At 44.6% G+C, this 27,601-nt stretch overlaps 1 protein-coding gene across 1 annotated transcript in view; it reads right to left on the bottom strand.

Annotated features, from left to right (window-relative positions):
- Nucleotides 1–15,061: 15,061 nt before the first annotated feature.
- The window catches only part of PTDSS1 (phosphatidylserine synthase 1), a 59,688-nt gene continuing 47,148 nt past the window's right edge, over nucleotides 15,062–27,601 (bottom strand). The window contains exons 10-13 of the mRNA XM_081266714.1: nucleotides 26,558–26,657; nucleotides 18,855–18,923; nucleotides 17,996–18,065; nucleotides 15,062–16,175 (exon numbers count right to left, since the gene is read on the bottom strand). Of these exons, the coding sequence (XP_081122840.1) occupies nucleotides 16,066–16,175; nucleotides 17,996–18,065; nucleotides 18,855–18,923; nucleotides 26,558–26,657 (349 nt within the window). The 3' untranslated portion in view covers nucleotides 15,062–16,065. The remainder of the gene's footprint in view (nucleotides 16,176–17,995; nucleotides 18,066–18,854; nucleotides 18,924–26,557; nucleotides 26,658–27,601) is intronic.

The raw sequence follows: 27,601 nt of genomic DNA, 5'->3' as shown, positions 1-27,601 counted from the left end.
TTCTCTCTAAAGAGTAATGTCAGACAATCAAAGACCACGAGGATTTTTAAATAGGAAACACACAGATTAGTGATGTTTATGAACCAAAAAGGTTTTTGTAGCTGACTCTCTTCCCAGCAGAGTGGTTTTAAAGCATTGCTTAGAAACACCTCTCTATTGGCTCATTGCGGCTCACTAAGCACCAGGAACCCTGAGCCCTGTGTGTTGGTGAGCTAAACTCCTCGCCTCTGGTAACCAAATTCTGTGGCTGGTAATCCCATTTCAGGAGGCCTCTTCCTACCCTGGGGTAGATGATTTTACCAGTTGTGGCCTTGATGTGACATTATGCATACACCACAAGTTGAACCCAATTGAGAGTGTTTTCTTTGAGTCAGCAGGAGCTTTCATACAGTGGAGATAAGAGATTAAATGAGATTAGGCTTGTGAAAGCAGTTGACACAGAACGTGGCACATGGAAAGTGCTCATTAAATGTCAGTTCTGTCTAAAAATCTGAAAACAGACTCTTGTTGCCTCTGAGGATCAGAAAAGCTCATCCTGCTCAGCCCTGCTAAGTGGAGGGCTGGCTGTAAAATCCGGGCAGCCCTACTTCCTGGCACTGACCACGCTGGGCAAACATGTCTCTGTCCAGGGATTATGGAGATTCTTATTGTTCAGGCACTGGAGCTGGACAGAATGCAGAGAAAGCCACAGGGCAGCCACGTTTCTTCTTGGGCACAGAGAAAGGCAGTAGGAAATCCCAGCTCAGAAGGAGAGGGAGTTAAGGCAGAAGCAGAGAGAGGAGTGGATTCTGTCAATTCTGCCTCCCAAGTATGGATCTTTTTCTTTTAAAACAGATTTTTTGAAATAAAATAATTCATATACTATATCATTCACCCATTTAAAGTGCACAATAAAGAGGGAGGGAGGAAGGGACAGAAAATCATTGGATTGGACAAAGAGGAATGAAGGGAAGGGAGGGAACACAGGAATAGGAAAGATGGAAGAATGAATCAGACATTGCTTTCCTATGTTCATATGTGCATACACCACCAGTGAAACTCCACATCATGTACAGCCGCAAGAATGGGAAGTTATAATCCATGTATGTATAATATGTCAAAACACACTCTACTGCCATGTATGACTAAAAAGAACAACTAAAAAATAAAGTGCACAAAAGTCAACACAAAATGGATTAAAATCTTAAGTGTAAAACCTGAAACAATAAAAAAAAAAAAAACTTAGAAAGCCAGGCACAGTGGCACATGCCTAGGATTCCAGCAGCTCAGAAGGCTGAGGCAACAGGATCATGAGTTCAAAGCCAGCCTCAGCAAAAGTGAAGTGTTAAGCAACTTAATGAGACCCTGTCCTAAATAAAAAAAATACAAAATAGGACTGGCGATGTGGCTCAGGGGTTGAGTGCCCCTGAGTTCAATCCTCAGAATGTTAAAAAAAAATCTTACAAGAAAACAGGGGAAAAGTTTCTAACCATTGAATTTGCCACGACTTCTTGGATATGACACCACAAACACAGGTAACCACAGCAAAACTGGACAAGAGGGATGCTATCAAACAAAAAGCTTCCACACAGCAAGGAAACAGCAGAGTGAAACAGGCAACCTGAGGAATGAGAGATGACATTTTCAAAGCATATTTCCAATAGGGGGTTACCCTCCAAAATACATAAGGAAGATGACTCAACAGCAGAAAATACAAATAACATGATTTAAAAACTGTGTAAAAGACCTGAATATACATTTCACCAAAGGAGACGTACAAATGGCCAATAGGTATATGCTCAGAATCACTAATCATCAGGAAAGCAAAAATCAAAACAACAATGAGGGCCTGGGAATGTAGCTCAGTGGTGGAGTGTATGCCTCTCATGTGTAAGACACTGGGTGGATGGAAGGAAGGAAGGAAGGAAGGAAGGAAGGAAGGAAGGAGGGAAGGAAGGAGGGAGGGAAGGAAGACAGAATGAAAGAAAGAAAATGTGTCCATCTACAACTAAATATATATATATATAGTTATATAATATATATATTATATATATATATTCAAAATTAAAAAAACAATGAGGTATTAACTCCACCTGTTAGAATGGCTGCTATTTAAAAAAAATGCAAAAGATAAGAAGTATTGGAGAGGATGTGGAGAAAGGGAAACCTTGTACACTCAGTAGGAGAGCAAATTGGTATAGCCGCTATGGCAAAGAGCATGGAGTTTCCGCCATAGTATTAAAAATAGAATTACCATATGATCCATCAACCTTGTTATGGTTTGGATCTGGAATGTCTACCAAAGTATCATGTGTTCAGAGGTGGGGTTCTTAGGAAGGAATTGGATCATGAGATTTCTGACCTCATCAGTGGATTACTTCATTGATGGCTGAATGGACCACGGGGAAGGGGGACCTAGTTTGAGGAGGTAGGTCTCTGAGGACCCTGCTGGAAGGTTTGTCTTCTTTCTCTTTTCTCTTTCTTCTTTCTCTTCTCTCTTTCTTTCTCTACCTCTCTCCCTGCTCTGTTCCTTTCCCAGCCACCATGAGCCTGTTAGCTTTCCTCTACCATGCCCTTCTACCTCATGCATTATTCATAGCAGCCAAATGGTGAAAAGCATCTCAGCTTCCTGCTCTTTTCCTTTCCGAGTCAAGTATCTCTAAGGTCAGGCCCACGCAAGGGTGGACACTAAACAAGCTGGATGGCTTGTCCACAGGCTCACATAGGCACCCCCAGTGCATGCCCAGTGGACACCTGTACTGCAGAGCATGGGAAGGGACGAGGGCGGGGCTAGCTCCTCAGGCCACAAGAAGGCTCACTTGTTGGCCAGCACTGGCAGATGCACCACCGGTGTTCCCCATATGGACGTTTCGCAGGAGCTCTGGCCTTGTCATCAATTTTCTGGCTAGGCTGAATCACCCCCACTTCAGTCTCTCCATTTTAACTCATTGCCAGTTGGGTCCTCTTTGCCCCAATCACAAATGCTGCTAGAACTTGGGGAATGTATTTAAACTTTACGGTATGATAATTAAGAACTCTGTTCAGGAGAAAATATTTTGAAATAAGGAAGTATGGGAAAAATCACTCAGTTCCTAAGCTTTGAGACATTTTTTTTACAGACATTCTGCAGGGTGATCGTTAATCAATTCATTTGTACCCTTTAGGTACAGTTGTCAACCCAGCTGATTCTAATGAACTATTTTTACCTCTGTGTTTCTCTATCTCCTTCACAGTCTATATGATAAAATATTTTGTAAAATTTTACCTTGCTGAAAATTATCCAAAACATCCTTTCTCTACGTGTGTTTTGTGAAACAGTTTTTTCAATGTGATAAGGTTTCTTGGGTGCAGAACCTTAATGTTCTCATGTGCCCTGTGACTCTCTGAGGGGAACTATAAAACTGAGCTTCTCAAACTTGAGCTATACTGGACTACTTGAACTATATATTTTACTTTCTATGTTATTATTTTTTTTTAGTTTAAGTAGGATTTCTGCTCTGAGATTTACTCATTTGTTATATTCTCTTGACCTCCCAATCTAATAACCCTGTGGAAAAAAAAATGATACATTAGCCTTATGTGGCATGTTCTAGTGACCTTCTGCTAATGCCCAGGGATCAATGGTTTCTTCTGTAAGGATAGCCCCAGAATACCCTTTAATAATCTGCTCTAGAATTTACTGCGGTTAAGACCAAGGTCATTGATCTGCACCTTTCAAAATCTACCCTTTCCTTCCTTTCCCCTGATGTGACCCTCTCTCGTTTCTCAGGACTTGACCCACACCACCTCTGAAGTTCAGCACCATGATAGTTATAGCACAAACAGCCCCAAAGACTTGGTGTTTTAAACTCAGTTAAAATGCTGTCTTTGCCCTTAAGTTCTCTCCTAGGCATGCGTGCTCTGCCCTTTCCAGAGAACATACAAACTAAATCTGAGTAATCAGGTTCATGGTCAAGGTGGATTCCTACTAATACTCCCTGAGACTTTCATGCTGCTCACAGGAGAAAGATGCTCCGGGGTGATAACAGGTCTTGGTATTGGTGAAACCTTTTCTCCCAAAGTGCTGTTCACCTTGAGAATGAAAGGAAGAGGATGCACTTACCAGGGACAGGTCTGGTGGGGGTGGAGATGCAGGATGGAAAAGACTTTGGTGAATATTCAAAGAATGAAAACATGGCCAGGGGACAGAGATAAGAGGAAAAAGTTCTTGGAGGGCACAGAGGCCACAGCTTGACTTATGAGATATGGTAAAGAGCACAGAGCCATTGTGGGAGGGTCTGAGCAGGAAAACATCATCACCTTGAACTCTTTCCCCAAACAGTGGACACCCATTCTTTTGTCTTCTCTTGTCCTGTATGTGGTTTTTGGAAGTTCTGCCCGCTTGTTTTTAAAAATTGGTCCTTAGGGGGCTGGGGTTGTGGCTCAGTGGTTGAGTGCTTGCCTTGCATGAGTGAGGCACTGAGTTTGATCCTCAGCACCACATAAAAAAATAAAATAAAGATATTGTGTTCATCTACAACTAAAAAAAGAAAAAAAAGCTGGTCCTTTGCATTGTCTCTAAACACCGCAGATGGCCCCATGTATGACTCCACTTCGAAGGGACTTCTGCTGCTCTTCAGTATCTTTAACTCTGTGAATTCATTTTTGTATATGCCCTTTAACATTCTCAGTTGTTAGTGTATGGTAAAGGCTTCAGAGGGTGGATCTGGGTTCTGAAGGTAAGATGCAGGTTGGGGAAGAGAAAAATATTGGTAGAAAAGACAAATTCCCCAAACACCAAAGCTTTGGAGGCTGTACAAGAAACACCAGGGTCCCCTTCTTCAGTAGCTTATGAGCAAACATGGTGAATGAGAGCAGGAATCTGCAGGTAGCCTGCGCCCTGGCTCTCATACAGCTGGCTGTGAGATCCTGGCCAAGTTAATGTACTACTTGTATCATGGCCTATGAAATGTAGAGTTTCAGCCACTGATCTCAACCCCCGAAACTCCTCCATCGCCCCTCATCTGCTCTATTGCTATTGCATGTAACAGCTTTGTCTCCTAGGGCTTTTTTCCATCTAAGCCACCACCTCCTGCCTTAAACCATTTGCAATTCAGAAGCTGGACGGTAGACACAGCATCTGGGAGCAACTTTCTTTGGGTGGGAAAGGGGGTGAAAATGTGCGATTCTGTTTCATTTCCTCAACCATCTTTTAATACAGCTCCGTCTTCTGGCATCCATCAGCAGAAGGAACTGGTAGGTGATTATAGGACTGTAATCTTGCAGAACCAAGGGTCGGCCTTTCCCTGCAGCCAAATGAGTGATTTGTACGTGGTTCAGTTAAACCCAGAGAGAAGTTAGATTAGCACAGACATTTGCTTGGAAAAGGAGGATATTGCACATGGGAGTGACTTTCTTGAGGAAATTCATTTCCAGAAAGACACGTAAGTGCTTTTATTCATAGGCAAACGTTTTACTCAATGGTCCGTCATCGCCTATTTGGAAAGCTTGTGGTGAGCGATGCAAGAGGGAAGAACATATGTGGATGAAAGCAAAAATAGTTCCCCAAACTAGTCACAGCAGGAGAGAGTTAGCAGGATGCAAGATAATTAGTTCAGTTTGGGGACAATCATCAATGGAAGTGCCTTTTCTTTGGGGGCTCTTTTCTTGTTAAAGAACAGGACTCGCAAGATACAGAACATCTTCCTTAGAAATAGAGCAGATGCAAGCTCTGGCAGCCCAGACCCTGGAGTTAACCAAGATCCAGAAAACCCCCTCCCCCCGACACTGTCCCCATCTGAAAACCAGAAGCGCCAGGTCCCATCCATCAGGAAGGAAGAAGCATATATGGGAGTAGGCACTCCTCTGCTTACTGTCAGATCCCATGAAGCAGATCCTGCAGCCTCCTTAGGAGGAAAAAATCATAACTGGGGACCGAGCAGTCTTCAATAGGATAGCACTTCAGTTCTGCACCTGTGGCCCACTAAAGTATTGCTTGCAATGCCCGGTATCTTCGAGGGAGTCCAGGGGGATCATGGTGAAGTCTGCAGAAAGGCCAAAGAGGAGGAAAGGGACTGAAGCCTTCACCTCTTTCCTTTTGAGGCAGCCCTTTATGGAAATCTCTTGGGTGGACTAGTTGGTCCAGCAGGGATGTGTATCAAGACCCCAAAGGACAGCTTTTTGTGGGAAAGAGGATGCCTGGCTGGTGAACTGGTCTCCACAGAGGGAAAGGACTGGGTCTGGAGTACAGTGTGTTTCAGGTTTGGACCTCCAACCTCCCTGGCATAGCCTTTGGGAATGACTTCTGGGCCACCTAGCTATCCAAGTCGGGATGCCACCACGGTGGGGAAGACTTGGAATGTCATGGTAGAGGAGGTCATTGTTCACTGCCCTGTGCCACACTAATGGGGAGGGACCCCAGGATCATAGTGCTCCCAGATTTGTGGAATTGCCTGGTTCATTGACCCCAGTGGACTAAATAAATAAATAAATAAATAAATTCCTGATGTTCTTCAGAGAATTGGGGTGGGTTGGAAGGCCCTGGGGGTGAGGGTAATGTTATATTTCCTGCTGGTAATGGCATCTGGGGATTTGAGCAATGAATTGGAAAAATATAAGATGTGGCTCACTTGAACTCCATGCAGGTGAAGCAAATTATACTGGTCCTATTTGAGGGGGTTCCTGGGAGGTTAAGGAAGCTAATATTTTTCAGTCGCTTTCTTTTGCATGGAGCTCTCAGACTCCAGACGTTGCCTAGCAATGGGGCCACATGGCATTTTCCATGTGAAGTTTTGAGGGTAAGAGATTTTTATACTATTTTTCTTAGAAAGAACCTCTAGGATTGTGAATCCCAAATAGAGGGCTCCACCAAACCTGAAGTTTAACACTATTCCAATGAACTGGCAGACAAGGGAGAAAATCAGGACCATTTTGGGGATCTGGTAATATCAAAACAGGGACTGGAGGAGGGAAGGGCTGCCTTTGGCACCTGCCTCAGCCCAAGTGCTGAGAATCCAAGTCATCCTTAGTTAATGCATTTAAAGAATGGATGCTTTAAGAAACTTGTAAATATGCTATTTTCTGGTTAACACTCCAAAGGAAGGTCTATCAATTTCCAAGGCTGGTGAGAGACTAAGACAAAAAAAGTGAGCAGAGTGGCCATTGGAAACACAGGATGGCCCCATGGACGTGGTGAGCCCACTGAGGAAGCAGGGGCTGTGGTATTCAACTGCAGATGCATCCTGGGTGCCGCTGGCCAGAGGACCCCATGTAGGACTTCTGCAGAATCTGAGGGAGCCAGAACTACATGCTGGTTACAGGGAGCGTCATCTCCAGGCAGAATGAGTCCATGGCCTCTGTCCTACCACTTCACTCAAAGAGCATGTCCTGAACTGCTGATGTGGGTCAGGAGTTGGGCACAGGCCCCTTAAAGAGACTGCAGTCTAGCTGAGAAGAGGGAGGCGAGCAACAGAACGTGGAAGGATCAGGCCCCCATGCCTCAGGGGTGAGGGGAGAATCACAGAGTGTGTCTGAGCTGACACTGGGTGAGTGGAGTGTGCCAGGCAGGATGGCAGACGTGGCGAATGTGCTGAGAGCCTGAGGTGTGGTGTGCTAGGTGGGCTGTGGGGCAGGTCTTAGAGTACTAAGTATAAGAGTAGTGAGGAGTACAGGGGTCAGAGGAGGCGATACTGGAACATGTCTGAGTCCCACCATGGTGATCCTGGATATGCCAGGGTATGGGCTTTATCCTGGATTCCTCTCCCATTGAGTTACCAAATTTCCCTGATTTTCTGTAAAATCTTATCTGTCCCCTGCTCTCCATCCTGAGGCTGCCCTCTTTAAGTCCTCACCAGCTCCCACCCAGCTTACCATGATCACCTCCACGGTGGTTCTCTGCTTCAAAAGAGGAGTTTCTGTGCCAGCCATGATAGCTGTGCGTGTTTACTGAGCACTTACAACAGGCTGGACATGGTTCTGTATATTCTTAAAAGAATGCATTCAGGGCTGGGGTTGTGGTACAGCACTTTCCTGGGCCCTGGGTTGGATCCTCAGCACCAACAAACAAACAAAAAACAATGCATTTATTTTCTCTTTTAAACAACCCCATGGGGTAGGTATTATTACTTCCATATTATGGAGGAGGAAACTGAAGCACAGAGATGAAATAACTTGCCCAAAGTCAAGTTATTGTTAGGGGTGGAGGCAGGATCTGAATCTGGAAGGTCTGGTGCTTGAGCCAGAATTCTTTCACTGTTGCCTCTCAGGTAGAGGGATCAAGACTTGCATTCTGGCATTAGAGTTCTCAAGTCTCTTTTTTTCTCCATCCGTAAATGGGGGCAACACTAGCAGCGCACAGTGGCACACCTCTGAAATCCTAATAACTCAGGAGGCTGAGGAAGGAGGATCACAAGTTTGAGGCCAGCTTCAGCAACTAAGTGAGGCCCTAAACAACTTAGAGAGATCCTAGGAGGTGGGCCACTTCAATGAGGAGAAATAAATCAGATGATCCAGGGAATTGCCAGGCACTTGTCTAGCCCATAGTTCACCTAAGTGTTCACTTTTAATATTAAGTATTTTGCCAAAAAGGGCAAAAGCATCACTTGCCAGTCAATTAGCAATTCAACAATATATTAAATGTAAAGAATTTATTTGGGAAACCTAAATATTCCTTTTCTCTCTCTCCCAACCCAAGCAGCAGGACATTAAAGAATTTTTCTAAACAATATATAACTAACAGTTTGCAACATTTTCCTCAAAAATCAAGGGCTGGAGCCAGGTGTGGTGGCACACACCTGTAATCCTAGGGGCTTGGGAGGATTGCAAGTTCAAAGCCAGCCTCAGCCAAAGCGAGGCGCTAAGCAACTTAGTGAGACCCTGAATCTAAATAAAACACACAAAAAAGGGCTGAGATGTGGGTCAGTGGTTGACCCCCTGAGTTCAATCCCCAGTAGTCACCCCCCAAAAAAACATCAAGGGCTAGAATAGGACAAATGGGAAAAGCCAAGGCAATGATACAGCCATGATATGCATTTTTGTCCTTGTCCTTGGGCCGACTCTATGATACCCATTTGGGGTGAGATTTCATGAAGCTGGCCAGCTGTGAAGCAGAGTACGAGAAGTTGTGTTTGCATCACTGTCATAAACTTAAAAGGCAATTCTGCCATTCACAGCAATGTTGTCTGAAAAAAGTGACGAGTTCATTTACACACTAACACATTTTGAAGCAGCCATTGCTCCAGAACTCTGACTCTTGCCATTTCTTTTTATTACTTTAACTTACACACCAAATATGAGGCTGACCTATCCATTTTCTGTTGAACTTATCTCTTCTTTCTGCTGAAATTTGTCAGACTTAACAAAAACAGAAATTTCTGGCAGGGACACAGTACTGAGGAAGGGAGATGAGATGATCTGGGTGGTCAAAACATGCCTATCCATCCTGACACCTTGGAGAACCAGGTGCCCTGTGTGGGTCTGGCTGTCCCCAGACTCAAGCTGAGGCTGGCATTTTAGGAATCAAATATCATCCAAAGAGAATGACAGGAAGACACAAAAGGTGAGTGTGTGAGTGAATAGGTGTCTGTGAGATTATATATTGCTGTGGTGGATGTGTGTGTGATTTTAAGCATCATGTTCCCATGCCCATTCTGTACCCTGCTCCACTGTCAGCCTACCCCCTGACCACACCAAGGAAAACCCAAGCCTAGTGACTTGGATAGGGGCCCTGGTAGAGTCAGGCTGTTGTAACAACAGCTTGGGAACTCTGAGCCCTGCATGTTTTTTCAGCTTTCACCCATCATTTTGAGCAGGGACCCGGCAGGATTCAAGGGGGAAAGTGCTGAACACCAGCACAGAAAACCCAGGCATCAGCCCCTGTGGTCTGAGGATTCCGGCAGCAGGAATTCACGTGGCCACCAGTGGCTCCCCACCCCTCAGTGTGGCCAAGGGCTGCTGCCGCCACCTAAGCCAGAAGCTGACCCACAGCTGGAATGAAAACTTTAGAACAACTCTGTGGCTTTTCTTTACTGCTTGGGCAGCAATAAATCTGTTTCCAGTCAGCAAGCAGAACCCTGCCTGATAAGGGAGACAGGAAGACAATTTCAAAAAATTTTTACAGAAAATTCTCCTCCTAGGAAGTTCAAATTGCAGGTAGGGGTAGCTAAGCAAGAGCATTGGGGGTGGGTTGGGGGTAGTAAGACAGCAGATCACCAGGCTGATGAGTATGGGAACGTCATTGTCACCTACAGTCCCATCCCCCTTCATAGAGTGGCATTTCAAAGTATTTGGCCAGTGAGTCATCAGAGAAATGCTATTTTTCATTTTAGAAAAACACTGTATCTCAGCAGGACATTTTGCTGTTATCTGTTCTTCCTAGAAATATGGTAGTTGGGGGGAAGGGCATTAGAAATTAAAGCCATATGCATCCCATATTAAAAAAAAAAATAACCCACCCAGGCCATTACATTATTGCTGACCATAGGAATTCAGTATTTATAATTTACATTCTTTCCCATACTTGCTGTTTTTCAGAAGTGAAGAGCAGAGCTTTATGGCCTCTCCAGATTGTAAATCACATTCCTGAGGGCAGAGGGAGCTGCTATAGGGGAGAGGAATTACCTTCCGACAGTTTGCAGAACACATCAAAACCCCAGGAAAAGAACCCACACAGAGAGGGCAGGACCCCACTTCCAGGGCTGGCACCTTGGCTCATTTTAGGCCAAAGACACAAAGGGACGTCAAGGCCTGAGCTTATCCACTCATGAAACTTGAGAGACACTGAAGGCTGACAGGGTCATTTCTCCCACTGAGTGTACAACCAGTCAATCACATCTGGAGCCAACATCTGGAGAGTGGCTTGGCAGGGTGGCCATCTCTAATGAAGTGAGCCCCTGAGATCTGAGTCTCCTTGAAAGTAGGAGACAAAGGTATATGATGCCCACAAGGATCCAACTGCTCACCATCCATTTGCCAGCTGCTGAGGCTGGCCAGGAGCAGGTTGGTGGGGCTGTGTTCTGGTAATGGGGATTAGGACATGTGCCTGAGTGGAAGTCAAGAATCCTGGGAGAAAGAGTCCTGGGTTGATCTGATGCCTCCCTCCTGGGTCAGTGCTCTGGAGGCAGGTATTCAACCTAAGCTTCAAGTCCCAAGGGTAAGAACACCATCAAATTCACAGGATTCAAAAAGAATATACACATGTGCAAGGATCTAGGACAACCTTCCCGTGGAAGGAGATGGCACTTGAGCACCTGGCTCACTAGTGAAGCAAGCTTTGGGCTATGGTGGCTGATAGGAAGATTGAGGGCAAGAAGAGGGTTCTGAGAGCCCCCACCGGCAGGAGGGGGTTTGAGGACTCTAGTTCTCTGAATATTTTCAACTAGCAAACTCATCCCTCGCTCCTGGCCTGGGCGTCATCCCCTCGAAGGGAAGATGGGGGATCCAGAACATGGTGAGAGCTGGAGATCTTTCTTAAGCCCTTCCCAGGTTGAACACATGAAATACCTCATCAGCCCAGGAGTATGCACCTTGGTCAGACAGAGGAGGAAGAGCCCAAACAGCCCTGGGTTAAGGCAGAGGAACTAGTTAGGTTTTTCATGCAGATTTCCCAGTATGGGGCGTTCTGTAACCCTACCTGCAACTGGACCCGACAATTAAGGCTATTGTGTGGACATTCCAGACACAAAAATGCAATGTTTTGATTCTTTGCTCTCAATTCTTTTGATTCTTTTAAAGCTAGACAAACCTCATTTCCCGTGGTTTGTAAGGCCACAAGAGTCACCTTTACTCAGCATCCAGAAAGGGGAACACACCCTGCGCTGGAATACTGATGTCTGACTGCTGGGAATGAAGGTCAGGCAGCTGAGTGGGCCTTCCTGCTATTGCAAGATACCACTGATGGACAGCATGCTAGCCCCTGCAGCTCGATGTCTTCAGAACCTTCCAGCACCAAAGAAACAACAGTAATTAACATCAGGGCACAAGAAGTACAAGCACACGCTCAGAGCAATCAGAGGCTGGGTGGCTGGTTCACTCCGCTGTGAAAGCCAAGCCCCTGGGGAAATGCTATCTTCTGAATGATGTTATTGTCCTGAGCTTTGTGAGAGAGAAATGGATTCACCCACATCCTTCTCTTTACTCTAAGGACAAATAATAGTGGGGGCTTAAGAGTTCCTTTCACCAGGACTGTGACAGAAGCTTGCCTGTCTTTGGCCAGCCAGGTGTGCTGAAAATAGAAACTGGTTTTTAGCCAGAGAACTAGAGTACCACAGCATCACCAGGTGAAGATCAAGTTTAGCCACCGGAGGCCTCAAAAGAGGGACCTGGACCTGTTGAAAACTTTCGAACAGTGTTAGATGATGGCAACAAATATCATCTCAGAGGATGGGGGCAGCTTCAAAATTCCACCCAAGTTGCAAGAAAGGGTATATCAGGGTAAACAAAGTCATCAATGAAATTTCTGAAGTGGATTAAAGGCATTTTTAGTGAATATCAGAGACAAGATTTTTATGATTCAACATGCCCATACCCTAAACAAATCATATCCAACTACTTCTCCTCCTTTTGTAGGCAATATTCCTTTAAACTCACAGAAGATAGCAAAATGCATCAAATTCCCATATTGCACACTTTGCCTGTGTTCATCCTATCATAGATTTAGAATAAAATGTGAGGGTAAATGTTTAAAAGTCTAAGAGTTATGAGTTAGCAATAAGACTGTAGCCCACTGGTCTGAGCCCTTTCAATACTGACCCTTGCAAAGAACTAGATCTCAAATAAAGCCCTGCAAATGTGCATGACATACAGATAGAGGTGTTCCCTTAAGTAATGGAATGTGGATAAACAGGGTTCTGGCCCACCATCCATCCTGAGGCCCATCATACAAATGGGAAATATATTGAACACTGCAAGTCACCCTAGGAGATTGCTAGTTATCATAACAATAAAAATGATATAAACAACATCCACCTGGTAAATACCGTGGTAGGTCCAGAATTTCCTAGCAGCCATTGAGCATGATCCAAAGAGCATGGAAGTTGTCCCCCCAACATATACACTCCATGTTTAAAGGGCTCACTTGAGTCTGGCTTCTAATGGTTACATTTTTGTCTTTTCCATCTTGTTAAGCCTTCCCCTTTGTGTCCAACATACCTCCTTTCTGGTGACTCTGTGAGGGCCAAACACTCCAGGAGTCCAATTCTAAAGGGCGAGTCTTGACAAAAACAGTTATCACTCTGGGATGCTACAAAGAGAGTGGCTTCTGCAGGAAGATCAGTAGGGCTGAATCTGATGTATTTGGTCACAGGTTTTCTTTCCCCTGGGTGAGACTGGGCTCATGAGCTTACTCTAGAAGCAGTCCTGGGAAATCAGCCTGGCATTTACAGGAGGACTCGTATCGTGAGTGCTTAATGGGGCAATGGAACATCCTAGTGTGGCCATGAGAGCAGTTCAGGCAAGTCTTCTACAAATGGTGCAGAGAGACAGAAGGAAAGCAGGGAGAGGCCCTGGAAAGACCAAGAATGACAAAGGGGGAATGCATCTAACACTCAATATAATGTGATTTACCAAGAAAAGTACATAAAACATTCTTCATGCTTTCTGCCCTAAGCAAAGGTGTCTTTAAAGACAGCAATTTGCACATAGGGAACATCAGGTCATTTATAATCAATCATTTCTGGCAATGAAGTTAAGGCTTTGAGACATGGTTCTCTTTCCATCAATGTGAGATTCATTTCCATAGAGCTGGGTGGAAAAGTAGGCCAAGCCCAGAAGTATGGTTTGGAGGAAGAATGGCAGCCACAGTACTTAGCCAGGCACAGCAAGTACTGGATTTGCAACCACTATGGTCAAGAGCTTTTACTTAAAGGTAAAAAAGAAAGTTTGAACTGAGAGAGAGAGAGAGAGAGAGAGAGAGAGAGAGAGAGAGAGAGAGAAAACATACATGGAGAGTATCTGAGGCTTTCCCTGCAGAAGATCCGGACTTCTCTCCTTGCATATGCCAAGTCACATTCACCTCATGCTCCACAGGTTCCTCCTCCATGCCAGCTCTGGAGAGGGACACATGCCTCTCAGTGGAACTGGACTATCCATCAGAGGAGTGCTACAGGCCAGGCCCAGATCTCCTGGAAAATTGAACCTAAAAATCCTTGGTGATGAGCTACAGGCACAAGGAAGGAGGGAGACACAACTAGGTGCACAAGCCTTCCGGGCTCTGAAAAGCAAAATGTAGACAGTGATATAAAATATTTGCAAAGCCATGTTTACAAAATTGTGCCTATGTTAAAAAAAAATAAAAAAGACCTTTTGATGGGTTACAAGAGTGCAGGCAGGCTGCGGACGTGGCTCAATGACAGAGCACTTGCCTAGCATGTGCAAAGCCCTGGGTTCCATCTCTACAACTAAAAAAGAAAAATGCAGACAGGTTATGTATCTCTTCCCCTCTCTTCATTGCTTCTACGGGCAGGCTGCGGATGCTGCTCAGACAGCGTGGGAAAGCTCAGAGCTGTGGCTACTCCAGCAGGTTCCCTTACTCATCATGTGGGCCAGAGGCTGCTGCTGTTCCTCTCCATGTCACGTGTGGCTGTGGGAGCAAGTCTGTGGGTGGCTCTGAACCAAGTAGTCGCCCAGAGCATAGGATGTGACCCTGGCTTTGCATGATTCATTTAACCCCTTCACCTTGGAATTCTTTTGCAGACAAAGAAAAACACAACACTCTGGTGGTTGAAAGATTTCCTTAAAGGGAGAAAAGATATTGAAACCCTTGTGCTCTGTGAAATGAGGAAAAGATTGCTTTCAGCGAGTTTATATCTGTAAGCTAATCAACTGGGTACAGGCCACTTATTAGAGGGGAAAAAAAATCCAACTCAGTAACCATGACCATAGTGAAAAACAATGACTGTGCTGTTCATTCCCTAAGGATCACTTGGGAAGGGTAAGAAATAGGACACGTATATCTATAAGCCCTTTAAAGTACACACTTTTTGTCCTTTCTTCTCACCATATAAAACATACATACACACACACACACACACACACGATCCTAAAGTCAGCTGAAAAATACAGAGACTGCTTACAAATGATGAAAATATTAATAAGATGCAAAGAAATGAGCATTTTGCAGAGACAGACCTTTGAGGGGCTTTAATGTGAACTGTTTTATTTCAAACAGGGAACCATCAGAGGTGGTGAACTATGAGGAGAATGTTCTAGAGCATGGCACAGATGAAAGGTAATACTCACCAGCACCTCACTTGGGACTAAAAGACAATGTGGGCAACACACGGTGGAAGGAAACCAAGCACATGTAAAAGGCACCTGGGGGTTGGAGCTGCGGCGTTCACTGCCCCTCTAGCAGGGTCGCTGTTGTGTGCTGTGGATAAGTCTGGACAAAGGACATTCGGAATGGAACAAAAAAGGTTCTGATCTTTACCCAGGTTCCCACTCAGGCAGCTGACCCCTCCTCAGCCTGTAGCTCACCCTCCATGTGGCTGATGATCTTATAAAGGGGGCTGAGGTTGCTAAACAGGAACACAAAACCCTCCCCCAATTTCAATTTCAGCAGTGGATTCTGAAGGCTTTTAAGCATCCTAACTTGAAAACAACAACAACAACAACAACAAATAAAATAATAAAAGATGGAGAAGTGACTGAACTTACACAAATCAATCAAATGGAAAGGCAAATTCATGAAAATAAAAATTGGTGACCAGTCCATTAACAGTTCAGTTAAAACCATGTCTGAACGAAGATGTTCATGCTGCATCCACAAAACACACCAGCACAGAGCTGCTCTCGACTGTGGCAAATAGCTACTTTTTCCTTCCAACACACTGTACTGCTACTGGTGACCGCATGCCAAGTGATGAAGTTAGGAGAGACCCCAAGTTGGCAAAGGATCCAGGCAATGGTCTGCCTGGTGTGGGAAGGTCTATGGGAAACAAGACTTACACTCTCAAAGGATGACCCCCCACCCCAAGTTCCCTCTCCTCTTCCTGTTTGCTCTGTACATTTTTATCTCCTAACGGGGAGTCCAAATGAGGGAGGTCCAAAGGAGTTCCATTTCCCTCTCAGTTCTAGGCACTCTCTGAAGCATCTTTGATTAAACAGGGTCTTTCATTTCTTCCCAACTCCGTTGGTGACTTTTGACTTGGAATGCCGGTTCCTTCTCCTGGAAGAATGGCTTTCGCTGTTGCCTGAATGCTTGGGTGGGCTGTCTTCAGAACCTGGCCAAAGGAATCGGAATACACTGTCACCTTGGGCTGTGGAGCTGCCAGGGCTTTACTCCTGTGATTTATAGCTCTGCCTTTCAAGTCCACCCTGGACCACCAGCTAAGAACAGGCTCTTTCCTGATACTCGCTCTCCCTCTAGTGGCCACAATTTATAAACTAAAGCCAGGCACTGAGACTGGGCACTGAATGAGTTCAGCTGGTGCTTCAGGTGTGTCAGGAAACAGCCCCACAAAATCAGGATGGTTCCTGAGGAATTTTACACCTGTAAGGTAGATTGTGTGATGGGGACCATAAGTGAGACTACAAATGAAATCAAAGCACAAATGAGGGACAATTAAAACTTAAACCACAATCTGTTAAAATGGCTAAAGGCTAAAGCCTTGCAAAAGGACAGATTTACCTGAGTTTCTATATCCTGAGGGGCTACATTCCAAGGTCTCCAAATGCTAAATTGCAAGGATTTGTGATAATATAAAATGAAAGGTTTTTCTTTTTTTGACACAGGATCTTATTACATTGGCAACAGGCTGGCCTTGAACTTGTGATCCTCCTGCCTCAGCCTTCCCAGTAGCTAGGATTACAGATGTACACCATCACACCTGGCTAAATTAAAGCTGATATTGAGATTGACACCTTTATGAGCCCATGATGTACAGCCCTGGAATCACAATCATATTGGCTGGTTCTGTCTTCTGATGGCATCTGCAGCCAACCCCTGACCTAGCAGTCAAGCCAAAGGGTTCTCTGTCCCTGGGTTCCTGGGTTTGGATCCAACCTTGTGGGAAATCTCTAAGATAGTCATTAAAAAAAAAAAAATGTTCTGAGTTCTGTCTTCAAAGTATCATTGGTCTTAGTCTAAAAGATTATTTTACCATTCTGAAGACTTTGACGGTTTCATTTTTCACTATTCAATGTAATAAATATATTTATCACTGCTCAGTTCTTCCAATGAAGACCAGAAGTTCCCAGGATTATCTGTAAGGGGATGGCTCTTGAGAAGGCAGGTTGGGGAACCCTCTGCCCGCTGACATCAGCATTCCAAGGGGCTGCTGAATGACTCCTTGATCTGGGAGAAATTGTCCTTAAGAGGGTGGCCACCAACTCAGGATGCACACTAGTGTCTGCCCAGGGTGATTTCTAATGAGCTTGATGGCCCTGGAAGGACTTGGGAGGGCAATTGCTCAGGAGAATTGCCTTATTCTCAGGCCCCAATTTCTCTGGGCAATTCTGGGACCTGTTTTTAGCATTCATAACTCTCTCCCCTTAGCCCTGCCTCCCCATCAGCTCATAAGAATGGAATAATGGGGCCTCTTTAGGGTCACTATTCCATAAACCTAATTCTTTCACATATCAAGTGGCCCCATTCTTTCCAAAATGTGCTCTTGAAAGAGGCTAATGGAGGTCCCTAACTACACTACTGATATCCCTCTTGCTCTACTTGGCTCCTGGAAAAATGTGATTAAACTGATCCACCTCTTCCGAAAGTCCTTTCCTCCCAGCAAACAATTCTTCTTAACTCCACTCTTGGGAAAGCCAAGAGGGAGAACATTCCCATTGGGGTGCTTGAGATGGTGTGGACCTCGTTCCATCTCTTGCCTCAGGAAAGGCTGAACCACACAAGCCTCTTAAAAGCAAGCATCTCCGCAGATTCCGTGAATGCTTAACAAGCAACAGGTGGTACTCAATGAGCAGGCCTGAGAACCTTTGAGGCCTATGCCACCAACACTCAGGGGATGCCTACTGATCCCAAATCTACTGGGCCTTGCAGGGGCAGAGGACCCATTGTTTTAAACAATGAACGAAGCAACAATACCTTTTGTACCTTTCCTGTGATGCCAGGAGATGTCTGGACTGTAGGTGCCATCTTCACACTCTGAATAGGTCTAGAGAGACACACAGCTTAGTGAGGGGGTTCAGGCATGTCTAGGAGGAGGCTCAGGGATCCTAGGCTGAGATCACCAGGGAGTCACAAAAACCTCATGACTGTTTCTGGGCTGGAATATCAAGGCTTTTCTGCTAGGACATACAGAATCACCTTCTAGAATGTGCCTTTAGCTCCTGAGACTAAAGATATGAGTAAAGGGTGAAAGCATGATTTTTTACTTTACAAAAACATTATTAAACCTATTCACACCTGTTTCCTCCTTTAATCCTCCTATCTATTAAGAGGAGGACAGGCAGATGTTTTGCAGATGGGAAGCCTGGGCTGGGACACAAAAGGTCTGCTCAAAGTAGAAGATTCAGGAATAAACCCAGACTTCCCAGATCGGTCCAGGCCTCTCCCACTTTTTCCTCTTTTTTTTTTTTTAAACACATAGTTAAAGGGCTGGGGAAATAGCTCAGTTGGTAGAGTGTTTGCCTCACAGGCACAAGGCCCTGGGTTCAAGCCTCGGCACTACAAAAACAAACAAAAAACAAAAAAACATATAGTTAAGATTTAAATTCTTTACAAAAGGAAGATTAAAAAAATATTGACCTACTAAGGAGGCCAGCCTCAGCAGGGCCAGCGCTGACAGGCATGAACTCTGACCTAGTCAGGTCCCTACAGGGGTGAGATGGGGAGAGCTCCCAGGGGGACACCTCGCCACCTTCTTCCATCAGTAGCTGGGAGGCAACCCTCCAAGAACAGACAGCTATTTCAAACCAAGGCCATCTCTGCTCTCCTTCTGTACCTTTTCTCGGTGTCCGTAGTGCTCCGCGTACCAAACCATGCCGTACAGGCAGAGGAATGTAGTGAAGGCCTGGAAGACAAAACAGCAGGCACGAAGCTGCTCATAAATGATGATGCACAGAAGTTCCCCATTTTCTAGAACTTCAGGGTTTCGGTGCAAATTCACAGAAATTGGCTCAGTGCATTCCTGCCACCCGTCTACGGATGCTGCTTACAAAATTGCTGGATATGGCAGAGATGGGATCCCAGGGGATGAGCAGGGCTTGGGAGAGCGGTGAACACCCATAGCTTTTGATAGGAAAGATGATGAGGAGGCCGCAGCCACCCTGTGTGAGGCTGCTCTCAGAACAAGAGGCCACTTCAGACGTGAAAGAGGGTGGGATGTGTTTCCTAGCAGCTTGGCAAGTTCCACAGAGAGGACATGTGGCTCCGGGCTTCTGATTTTCATGGCCCATCCTCTTTACCCTTCCCTATCACTGGGGAGAGTGAGAGGGGCTCAGCGTGGGGAAGAGGATTTCTGAATGAAAAGGAAGTTTTACTTGAGGACATGGAGGACAAACACCCTCGTGTCCCGGCAGAGCTCAGCAGGACAACACTGCCCTCGCTTTTCATGGCTTTTCTGTGTCAGAGGCCTCACCTCGACCCCGGTTCTTTTGTTTTCTTTTTTTAAGTGGATAGGAAACATAAAGAGGAAACAAATGCTCTGTAAGGCCCTGAGCGTAATGAGAAAGGCTGGTCAGTGGGCGCTCAGAGGCAGGGCCAGCCTCCAGCCCTGTTTTGCATGGCCATTCAACTGGCACCACACCCAAGATGGCATGGGCCTTGGTCCATTTCCTGCCTCAGGAAAGGCTGAGCCACATAAGCCTCTCAAAAGCAAGCATCTCTGAAGATTCTATGCAAAAGGACACTCCGAGTTAAGCAAAAAAAAAGAGTACATACTCTTAGCCCTTCGCACCCACAGGTTCTGCATCTTGGATTCTACCAACCATGGACCAAAAATATTTTTTTAAAAAATTATGTTTGTTCATCAGAGATATTGGTCTGTAGTTTTCTTTCTTTGAAGTGTCTCTGTCTGGTTCACAATTGCTAGACTGTGGAATCAACCCAGATGCCCTTCAATAGATGAATGGATAAAAAAAAAATGTGGCATTTATACACCATGGAGTATTACGCAGCACTAAAAAATGACAAAATCACGGAATTTGCAGGGAAATGGATGGCACTAGAGCAGATTATGCTTAGTGAAGCTAGCCAATCCCTAAAAAACAAATACCAAATGTCTTCTTTGATATAATGAGAGCAACTAAGAACAGAACAGGGAGGAAGAGCAGGAAGAAAAGATTAACATTAAACAGAGACATGAGGTGGGAGGGAAAGGGAGAAAAAAGGGAAATCGCATGGAAATGGAGGGAGACCCTCATTGTTATACAAAATTACATATAAGAGGTTATGAGGGGAATGGGATAACAAACATGGAGGGAAATGAATTACAGTAGATGGGGTAGAGAGAGAAGATGTGAGGGAAGGGGAGGGGGGATAGTAGGGGATAGGAAAGGTAGCAGAATACAACAGTCACTAATATGGCAGTATGTAAAAATGTGATGTGTAACCGATGTGATTCTGCAATCTGTATTTGGGGTAAAAATGGGAGTTCATAACCCACTTGATTCTAATGTATGAAATATGATATGTCAAGAGCTTTGTAATGTTGTGAACAACCAATAAAAAAAAAAGAAATGGTTTGGCTTTATAAGTAAAGAGTGATGCAGATGCAAAAAAAAAAATTATGTTTGTACTGGACACATGCAGACTTATTTTTCTCATCATCATTCCCTAAATAACTATTTGCATAGCCTTTACGGTATGTTAGGGATTGTATGTCATCTAGAGATGATTTAAAGAACACAGAAGGAGGAGCCATTGGTTAGGTGTAAATATTACTCCATTTGACATGAGGGACCCAAGCACCAGTAGATTTTGATTTCTATGGGGTCTCCTGGAACCAATTTCCCATGGACACCGAGGGAAGACTGTACAAGAATCCAAAATTTCAAAATATGTCAAGAAACTGAAAGGAAAGTCTCTGGCTCCATAGAGCCAGAGGAGAGAAGAAGGGCAGAGAGAGGACTGGCCTCACCTTCCAGGCTGCAAGTGAGGCAACCAAAACAAAGTGACAGCCCGTCCTTCAGAACCCAAGCTTCGGGAGCCACTTACACCAAACCATCCCATTAATCAGCCTCATCTCTCCTGCTGGGTTCCCTGCAGATGCCTGTATACCTGTCATTACCTGTCAGCTCACCCCAACTATGGGAACAACTGTGAAATCATGGTGGGACCCTCTCAGGAGAATACTTTACGTTATTTCCAAGAATCACAGGTTCAGATCTAGAAGGTCACCTCAGAGACCATTAGTTATTCCCCTACATTTTACAGAAGAGGAATTAAGCCTTCAAGAGGTGAATGAGCTCCTAAGAATGCACATTTAGTGCATGGGAAAACATGATCTCTCAATACCCCTGGGTCCAAGTTTTAGAGATGGCTATTGATATAAACAAATATTGATTTTATGTTTACATATCTTTATATCTCTATCCATTCACCTAACTTATCCATTACCCAAGAAATAAAAGCATCATGAGAAAATTAAATGCCAATCGTATCTGCTCTGCAACCTATGGTCTGGTAGGTGGAGCCAAGACAGGTAGGGGAGGCCTGGGCTGTGATCTCTCGACCCTGCAGCTTGGAGTCTGGTTCAGCCCAGTTCCTTTAAATGTCAGCAATAATTGCTGAGTGTTTGCTGAGTGCACAGTGTCCTCTTAAGTTCCAAAACAGAAAGGAGGCCCAGTGCTTAGCTGGTGTGCCCCTCCACATCAACAAAGTGGGAATAGTGATGGTGGCAAGAGTGACATGGTGGCAAGAGAACATAAAACACAAGAGCCACTAATTCATTTTATATCAAACCCACTGAGTCTCAAGTTTTCAATTCTGTAAATATTTCAATGAAAATGATGAAGGTGCACTAAAGTGGGTTGGAAATCATAATAAAGAGCTTATATGTCCTTTTTATATATTTTCATGCTTTCTTATATATTCACATATACATATCTTATGTTTTCTTATATATACATACAAATACACACACACACACACACACACACACACACACAAAACACTACTCATTTACCTACTGCTTTTTAAAAGAAGAGACCTCTACAAATATAACAATTATTTCAAAGTTACCATAAGTGGTATATTTGTGGCTCAACTTAAGTTTTTCTAGGTATTTCACATCTAGGACAAAATGGGTTAAATCCATATGCAAGCTGGCACACTTCTATAGATTAAAAGAAGCTCATATTCTCCCATCAGAGAGTTAGGCAGTGAGTGACTATATTAAAATTATAAAATGAAAATGACTTCTAACTTCTAGTATATTCTAATACTTGCCCAGATTTCTTACACATGCCAACTTTAAATGTACTGTTTTCATCGCATGAGATGAATGGCAAGGAATAGACTACGTGTGTGACAGGTCCTTTACAAAGAACAAACAGGTCATCCTGGGCTTCATACAGGGGAGAGAGATTAGGTTCCCCATCCAGGCACTGGCTGTGGGGTGGGGCTGGGAGTGGAGTGGCATATCACACCACTAGACTGTCATTGCAAGTTCTGGCCACCAGAGGGCAGGAGCGCAGGGCTCATCCCTTCCTCAGTGCCAGACTGGGGAGGGCAGGTGGCAGCAGTAGGAGCTCTCTCCAGCAGCAAGCAGCAGACAGAGCTGGGTTTACAGAGGAGCCAGGCAAACAATGGCAGGTGGCAGCGGCAGGTGCTTATCATTCATGATGGCCACACAAAGGGCAAGCCATGGCTGCCAGATCTACAACATCACCTGAGTACAAGAAGCCCATTTTATACTTATTCCAGGAGACAAAAGCTTATAATTTATAGGTCTGCAGTCACACCTCTGGAAATCTAGGCATGCACCCACTTAAAATGTCAAGGCCCAGGTTTAAAATAGTAACTGTACAGATTTTGTTTAAAGAGGAGTGAAAAGGGGAGGGCGAAAAGAAAACTTTGCAGGGTGAGAGCTGGGCGTTTGACCGTGGGTGTTGGAGGCCATGAGGGTCAAAACTCAGCTTGGCTTCCATGGTGTGGGAATGAGCATGGCAATTTATGATGATTGATTGGACAACCGTATCAACCAGCATACGAGATCTTTGCTTCCTCATTCATCTCAAGCTCTGTGTAGGTTCTTTTGCCAAGCAAGGGGAATGATTGGGGGCTTTTGTTTCTCGGAGTAGTGGGGGAGGGCAGGGTGTAACTTAATGCTCTCTTGTTGAATTATGATGCCCTCACTCCTATGTTAGACATCAATCTTGCTCTTTAACAGAGGCTGTGGATATGAAAAAAAGCCAGGACCTTGTTTCCATGCTTCTTCAATCAGTAAATGTGCAAGGCAGTGGGGACCTGCTATAGTCTGGACTTTGAATCTCCCCTAAAGACTCATGTGTTAAAGGCTTAATCCCCAGCTTGGGCTACTGGGAGCTGGTGGAAACCTTCAAGTGATGGGACCTAGTGGGAAGTCTTATGTCACTGCAGGGATGTCCTTGGAGGGACCCTAGGCCCTCCCTCTTTCCTTTCTTTTATTTCTAGGCCATGAAGTTGCTCCATACGTGTTCCCACCATGACGTGCTGCCTCTCCACAGGCCCAAAAGCAATAGAGCTAGATGATCATGAGTTGAAACCTCCAAAATTGTGAGCCAAATAAACTTTTTCCTTCTTTAAGCTTATTATCTATTTGTATAATAGTAGAAATAATAAAGGACCCCTGGTCATCTCATCTAGAAGCCTCTTTTTGAGCCACATCCTTCTCCATGTCTCTCATCAAAGATGATGCCAATCTGTTTGTCTTCAAAGGATTCTGCTTGTCTCCAAAGTCCTGCTGTCCTGTGGTTACTCCTTATGTGCCTTCTTACTTCTTAAATGTGTCTGCTCCCTGGAATCTCGTGCTCAGTCAGTTTCTCCTTTTGAGATATGTCTTGAACTTCTTCACCTAATCCCACCCCACAGCCAGTGCCTAGATGGGGAACCTAATCTCTGTAACCCTACACATGGACATGGCTCCTGAGCCTTCCCAGTGTTACTGGACAGACAGAATTGCCAAAGAAACAGATGCCTTTACCTGTAAATGTGAAAGGTCTCTCCAACCCCAACTCTAAACCAAGTGTGCTCCCCCTTTCATGGCTTCTCCCACATCCCCCAGTCTGTTATTAACACAAACTGGAAAGCCTGGAGCTGCCCTCAAGTCCCTTCCCAGCTATCACAAGAAAAGCATCCTGTTGACCTTTGACCAACTCTTAAGCCAGACCTTTCTCTGCACTTCAACATCTCTGCCTTGGTCCCATCTCAACTACTCCTTATCTACTTCCCCGTAACACCCTCTGACTGCACCCCCAGGCCCCACCCATCTTCCCTCTAGACCCCCAAACCTGAAAGGTGTTCCTCTGGGACACAAATCAGACCACACTGTTTTCTCAAAAATTTCTGGGGTTCCACCTACAGCCAGCAAAGCCCTTCCTTAGCAGGGGGTCCTCTCCATCTCCTCCTCCAACTCACCCCCTTCACTCTTGCTCCTCCACAGACCACCATCCTCCTAAGCCACTGGCCACTCTCACTGCCTCCGTCTGAATGTCTCAGTCCACCTGTAGGACTCTGTGTGTTTGTCTCTCCACTCATTCTTCCTTATCCACCCATTTGCAAAGCGTTTCCTACACATCAGCCCCTGTGCTCAAGACAGTGGGGGCACTGGGATTTAAGCGATTAAAACTTATTCTTTGTAAACAAGAAGTGCAAGGTTGAGGAGACAGGTGTGAATAAAATAAACTCCATCACACTGGGGATTGAAGGGGTCAGGACTTAAGGGTTATGTATGACATGCACCTGGGAGGCCCAGGAGGCACTGCGGTGAGAATGACCCTCTACCACTTCCCAGGGACCCTGCAGGCACCACCCGTTCTGTGGATCTTGTGGCTCTCTGGTTCCAGGCAAGGGTAGCAGCCACCTCTGTCCAGGCAGCCAGACCACATTCCAATCCAAACCTGAGGAGCCTGTGCTGGAGAGAAATCTAAGAACAGCAGAAAATCTCCACGTACATCTGACACACACCCTGATTCCCTACTCTGGTCTCACTAGACAGAAAAATACTTTTGAGCATTAATTCTTTTAAGTAGAAAAGAGATATTGTTCTGTTCCCTGATATCGTTCAAGATGAAACAGGATGCAACAGGTTCAAGTTGCCCAGGCACTGTTAGGACTCATAACAAGTAACTCTAAAAATAGACTCCACAAAAAAAAGGCCTGAATCATGATTGAGTCTCTAGATCCAACTGCTGAATAATAGAAAATACCGAGGACAAAAAATTATGTCAAATTACAGGACAAGATGAAATCAGTAAAATTCAGACTGTGGGAAAAATCTAAAGGACAAAAGAGCTGGTTTCTTCAACAAGTACGCTGTGAGGAAGAGAGAGACCAAAGGGAAACTTCCTGAACGAGACTCGAGAGGCATGACAACTACTTGGGAAGGGTGGATACTGGTTCAGAGAAATTGTAAAAAACATGACATTTAAGTCAAAATTAGTAACTTGAACATGGATCAGATATTTGATAATATTCAAGAAATACTGTTAGTTCTTTTTCAGATGTGACAATACCATGGTGGTTATAAAAAGTGAAAACAAAAAAGGCATTTTTCATTAGGATATATCCTGAAATGTTAAAGTTGGATCTGCTTCAAAAATAGTTTGGGCTGGGGAGAGTGGAAAGGGTACAAACGGACAAAGACTGGCCGTGAGTTCGTTACTGCTGACACTAGATGATAGACACCCAAGGGGACATCTATTCTCTTTACTTGCAAGTATCTCTAAAATATTCTTAAAAAACAAAACAAAACATTTTTTTAAAGCTCAAATGAATTTTATAGAGCAAAGAAAAACTCTTAAGCTCAAATGTAAAATGAGAACTCCTCTCTAAAATAATAACTTCAAGCAAACGAAGAAGTGCAGTGACAGAATGTCCAAGCTAGGAAGAACTTATTTCAAGTTTAGAGGAAAGCGTGGGGACAATGGAGCTGGAGCCCTGGGCCAGGTGACCGGCCCTCTGGCCAACTCCCTTTCGGGCAGAGGTTCCTCTCACACAGACTGGTGTCCTCAAGTTGGTCCACAGGGCAGAAATCCCATGATCTGATCACCTTCAAAAGCTCTTATAGTGTCTACCAACCATGTCACTTTTATATATGCACATGTATAAAGTGACATACAGTGACATGCATGTTAAAATGTATAAGCCATTATGATGAGATGAAGGAAGAGGCATTGTCCCTTGTCCCTTCATGGCAGTACTTAAATGCTTAGCATGTGCGGGTAAAGTCCTGTCCATAAAATAAGTGCATGGGTGCTGCCCCAGCTGAGGGCACTTATCTGGAACCTGCCAAGGCAAGGTGTCCCAATTCAGATGCTGGGTGGTCTTCGGTGTTTTATTCTTGAACTTCAGATTGATGGTCAATCTGGGGTTATTATAAGAATATCCTCCTCTGAATTTCTAAGGAAACCTGATGCACAAGAGAACTTTATTCCTCTTGCTAACTTCCAAGACACCAGGGAGCTCGGCTAATACACCACCTCAGGTAAAAACGCAGTGACTTACCACACAGAGAAGCCAAAGCACAACATAAAGTATCTGGGTCTTAGAGAAGAGATCTTGTCCAAATTTTATGCAAACAATAGCTTCCAGGAAACCAATGACCCTAATTAGATAGAAAACAAGAGGTTAAATATTAATTGAATTCAACTTTTCTTTCTTATTTCCTTACTTTCGTGGTACTGAGAATTGAACCCAGGAGTGCCCTACCACTGAGCTACATCCCCAGCCCTTTTTATTTTGAGATAGGGTGACACTAAGTTGCCTAGGTGGGCCTTGAACTTGTGATCCTCCTGCCTCAGCCTGAGTTGCTGGGATTATAGACGTGACTTCCTAATTCATCTTACTAGCCACATACATTACCCGAAACGTGTACAATTGAATCAAAATGTTAAGTGCTCACAAGTTTTCTGCCCCAGATGAAGGTGGCAGGTACCCTACCAAATGATACTGTTTTAGCCCACTGTACTTTCTTTAGAATAATATTTTTCATCTTTTTCTTCCTCCCAAACCAAAATCTTGACCCACAGATTTGAACAGCTACAGGCACCCAGGATCATGTAATTCAGAGCCTCTCTTACCATCTAGGGTGGCCTCCTGTCTCGATGCCCCTGGGTGCCTTCTCAGGCACAGCGTATCTCGCACCTCTGTAAGGCAGCTCACTATGCAGAGTGAGAGTCTTCTAGCAGAGTCTCTCAATAACTTGAAAGCATTCATCACCTTCACTGCCAGCCTTCTAAGGATTTCCAGATCAAAATCCTCTGTGTTTACTGGTGATATAAACCCTTTAGTCTCTCAATTTGGAAATGTTTCTAAATACAAAAGTGGTAAAATACACCCCCCTCCCCCACAACTAAACACTCACACCTCTCTTTGTTTTCCCTTACTTAAGACACTGAAGAACAACAGTAGACCTTTATAAAGACTCAAGAGGTAGAAGGCAGGAACAGAGAAGGTGAGGATATAGGAATGGCCAGAGGGACATGATTTTCAGGACTCCATTTTTTTTTCTTTTCTTTTTTAAAAAATTTTTGTGTTCCTTGCTTAAGC

This window comes from Spermophilus citellus (genome assembly GCF_964194105.1).
Source record: "Spermophilus citellus genome assembly, chromosome: 14".
NCBI lineage: Eukaryota > Metazoa > Chordata > Mammalia > Rodentia > Sciuridae > Spermophilus > Spermophilus citellus.
The sequence above is the reverse complement of the archived record's forward strand: the minus strand, read 5'-3'. Positions and strand labels throughout refer to the sequence as shown.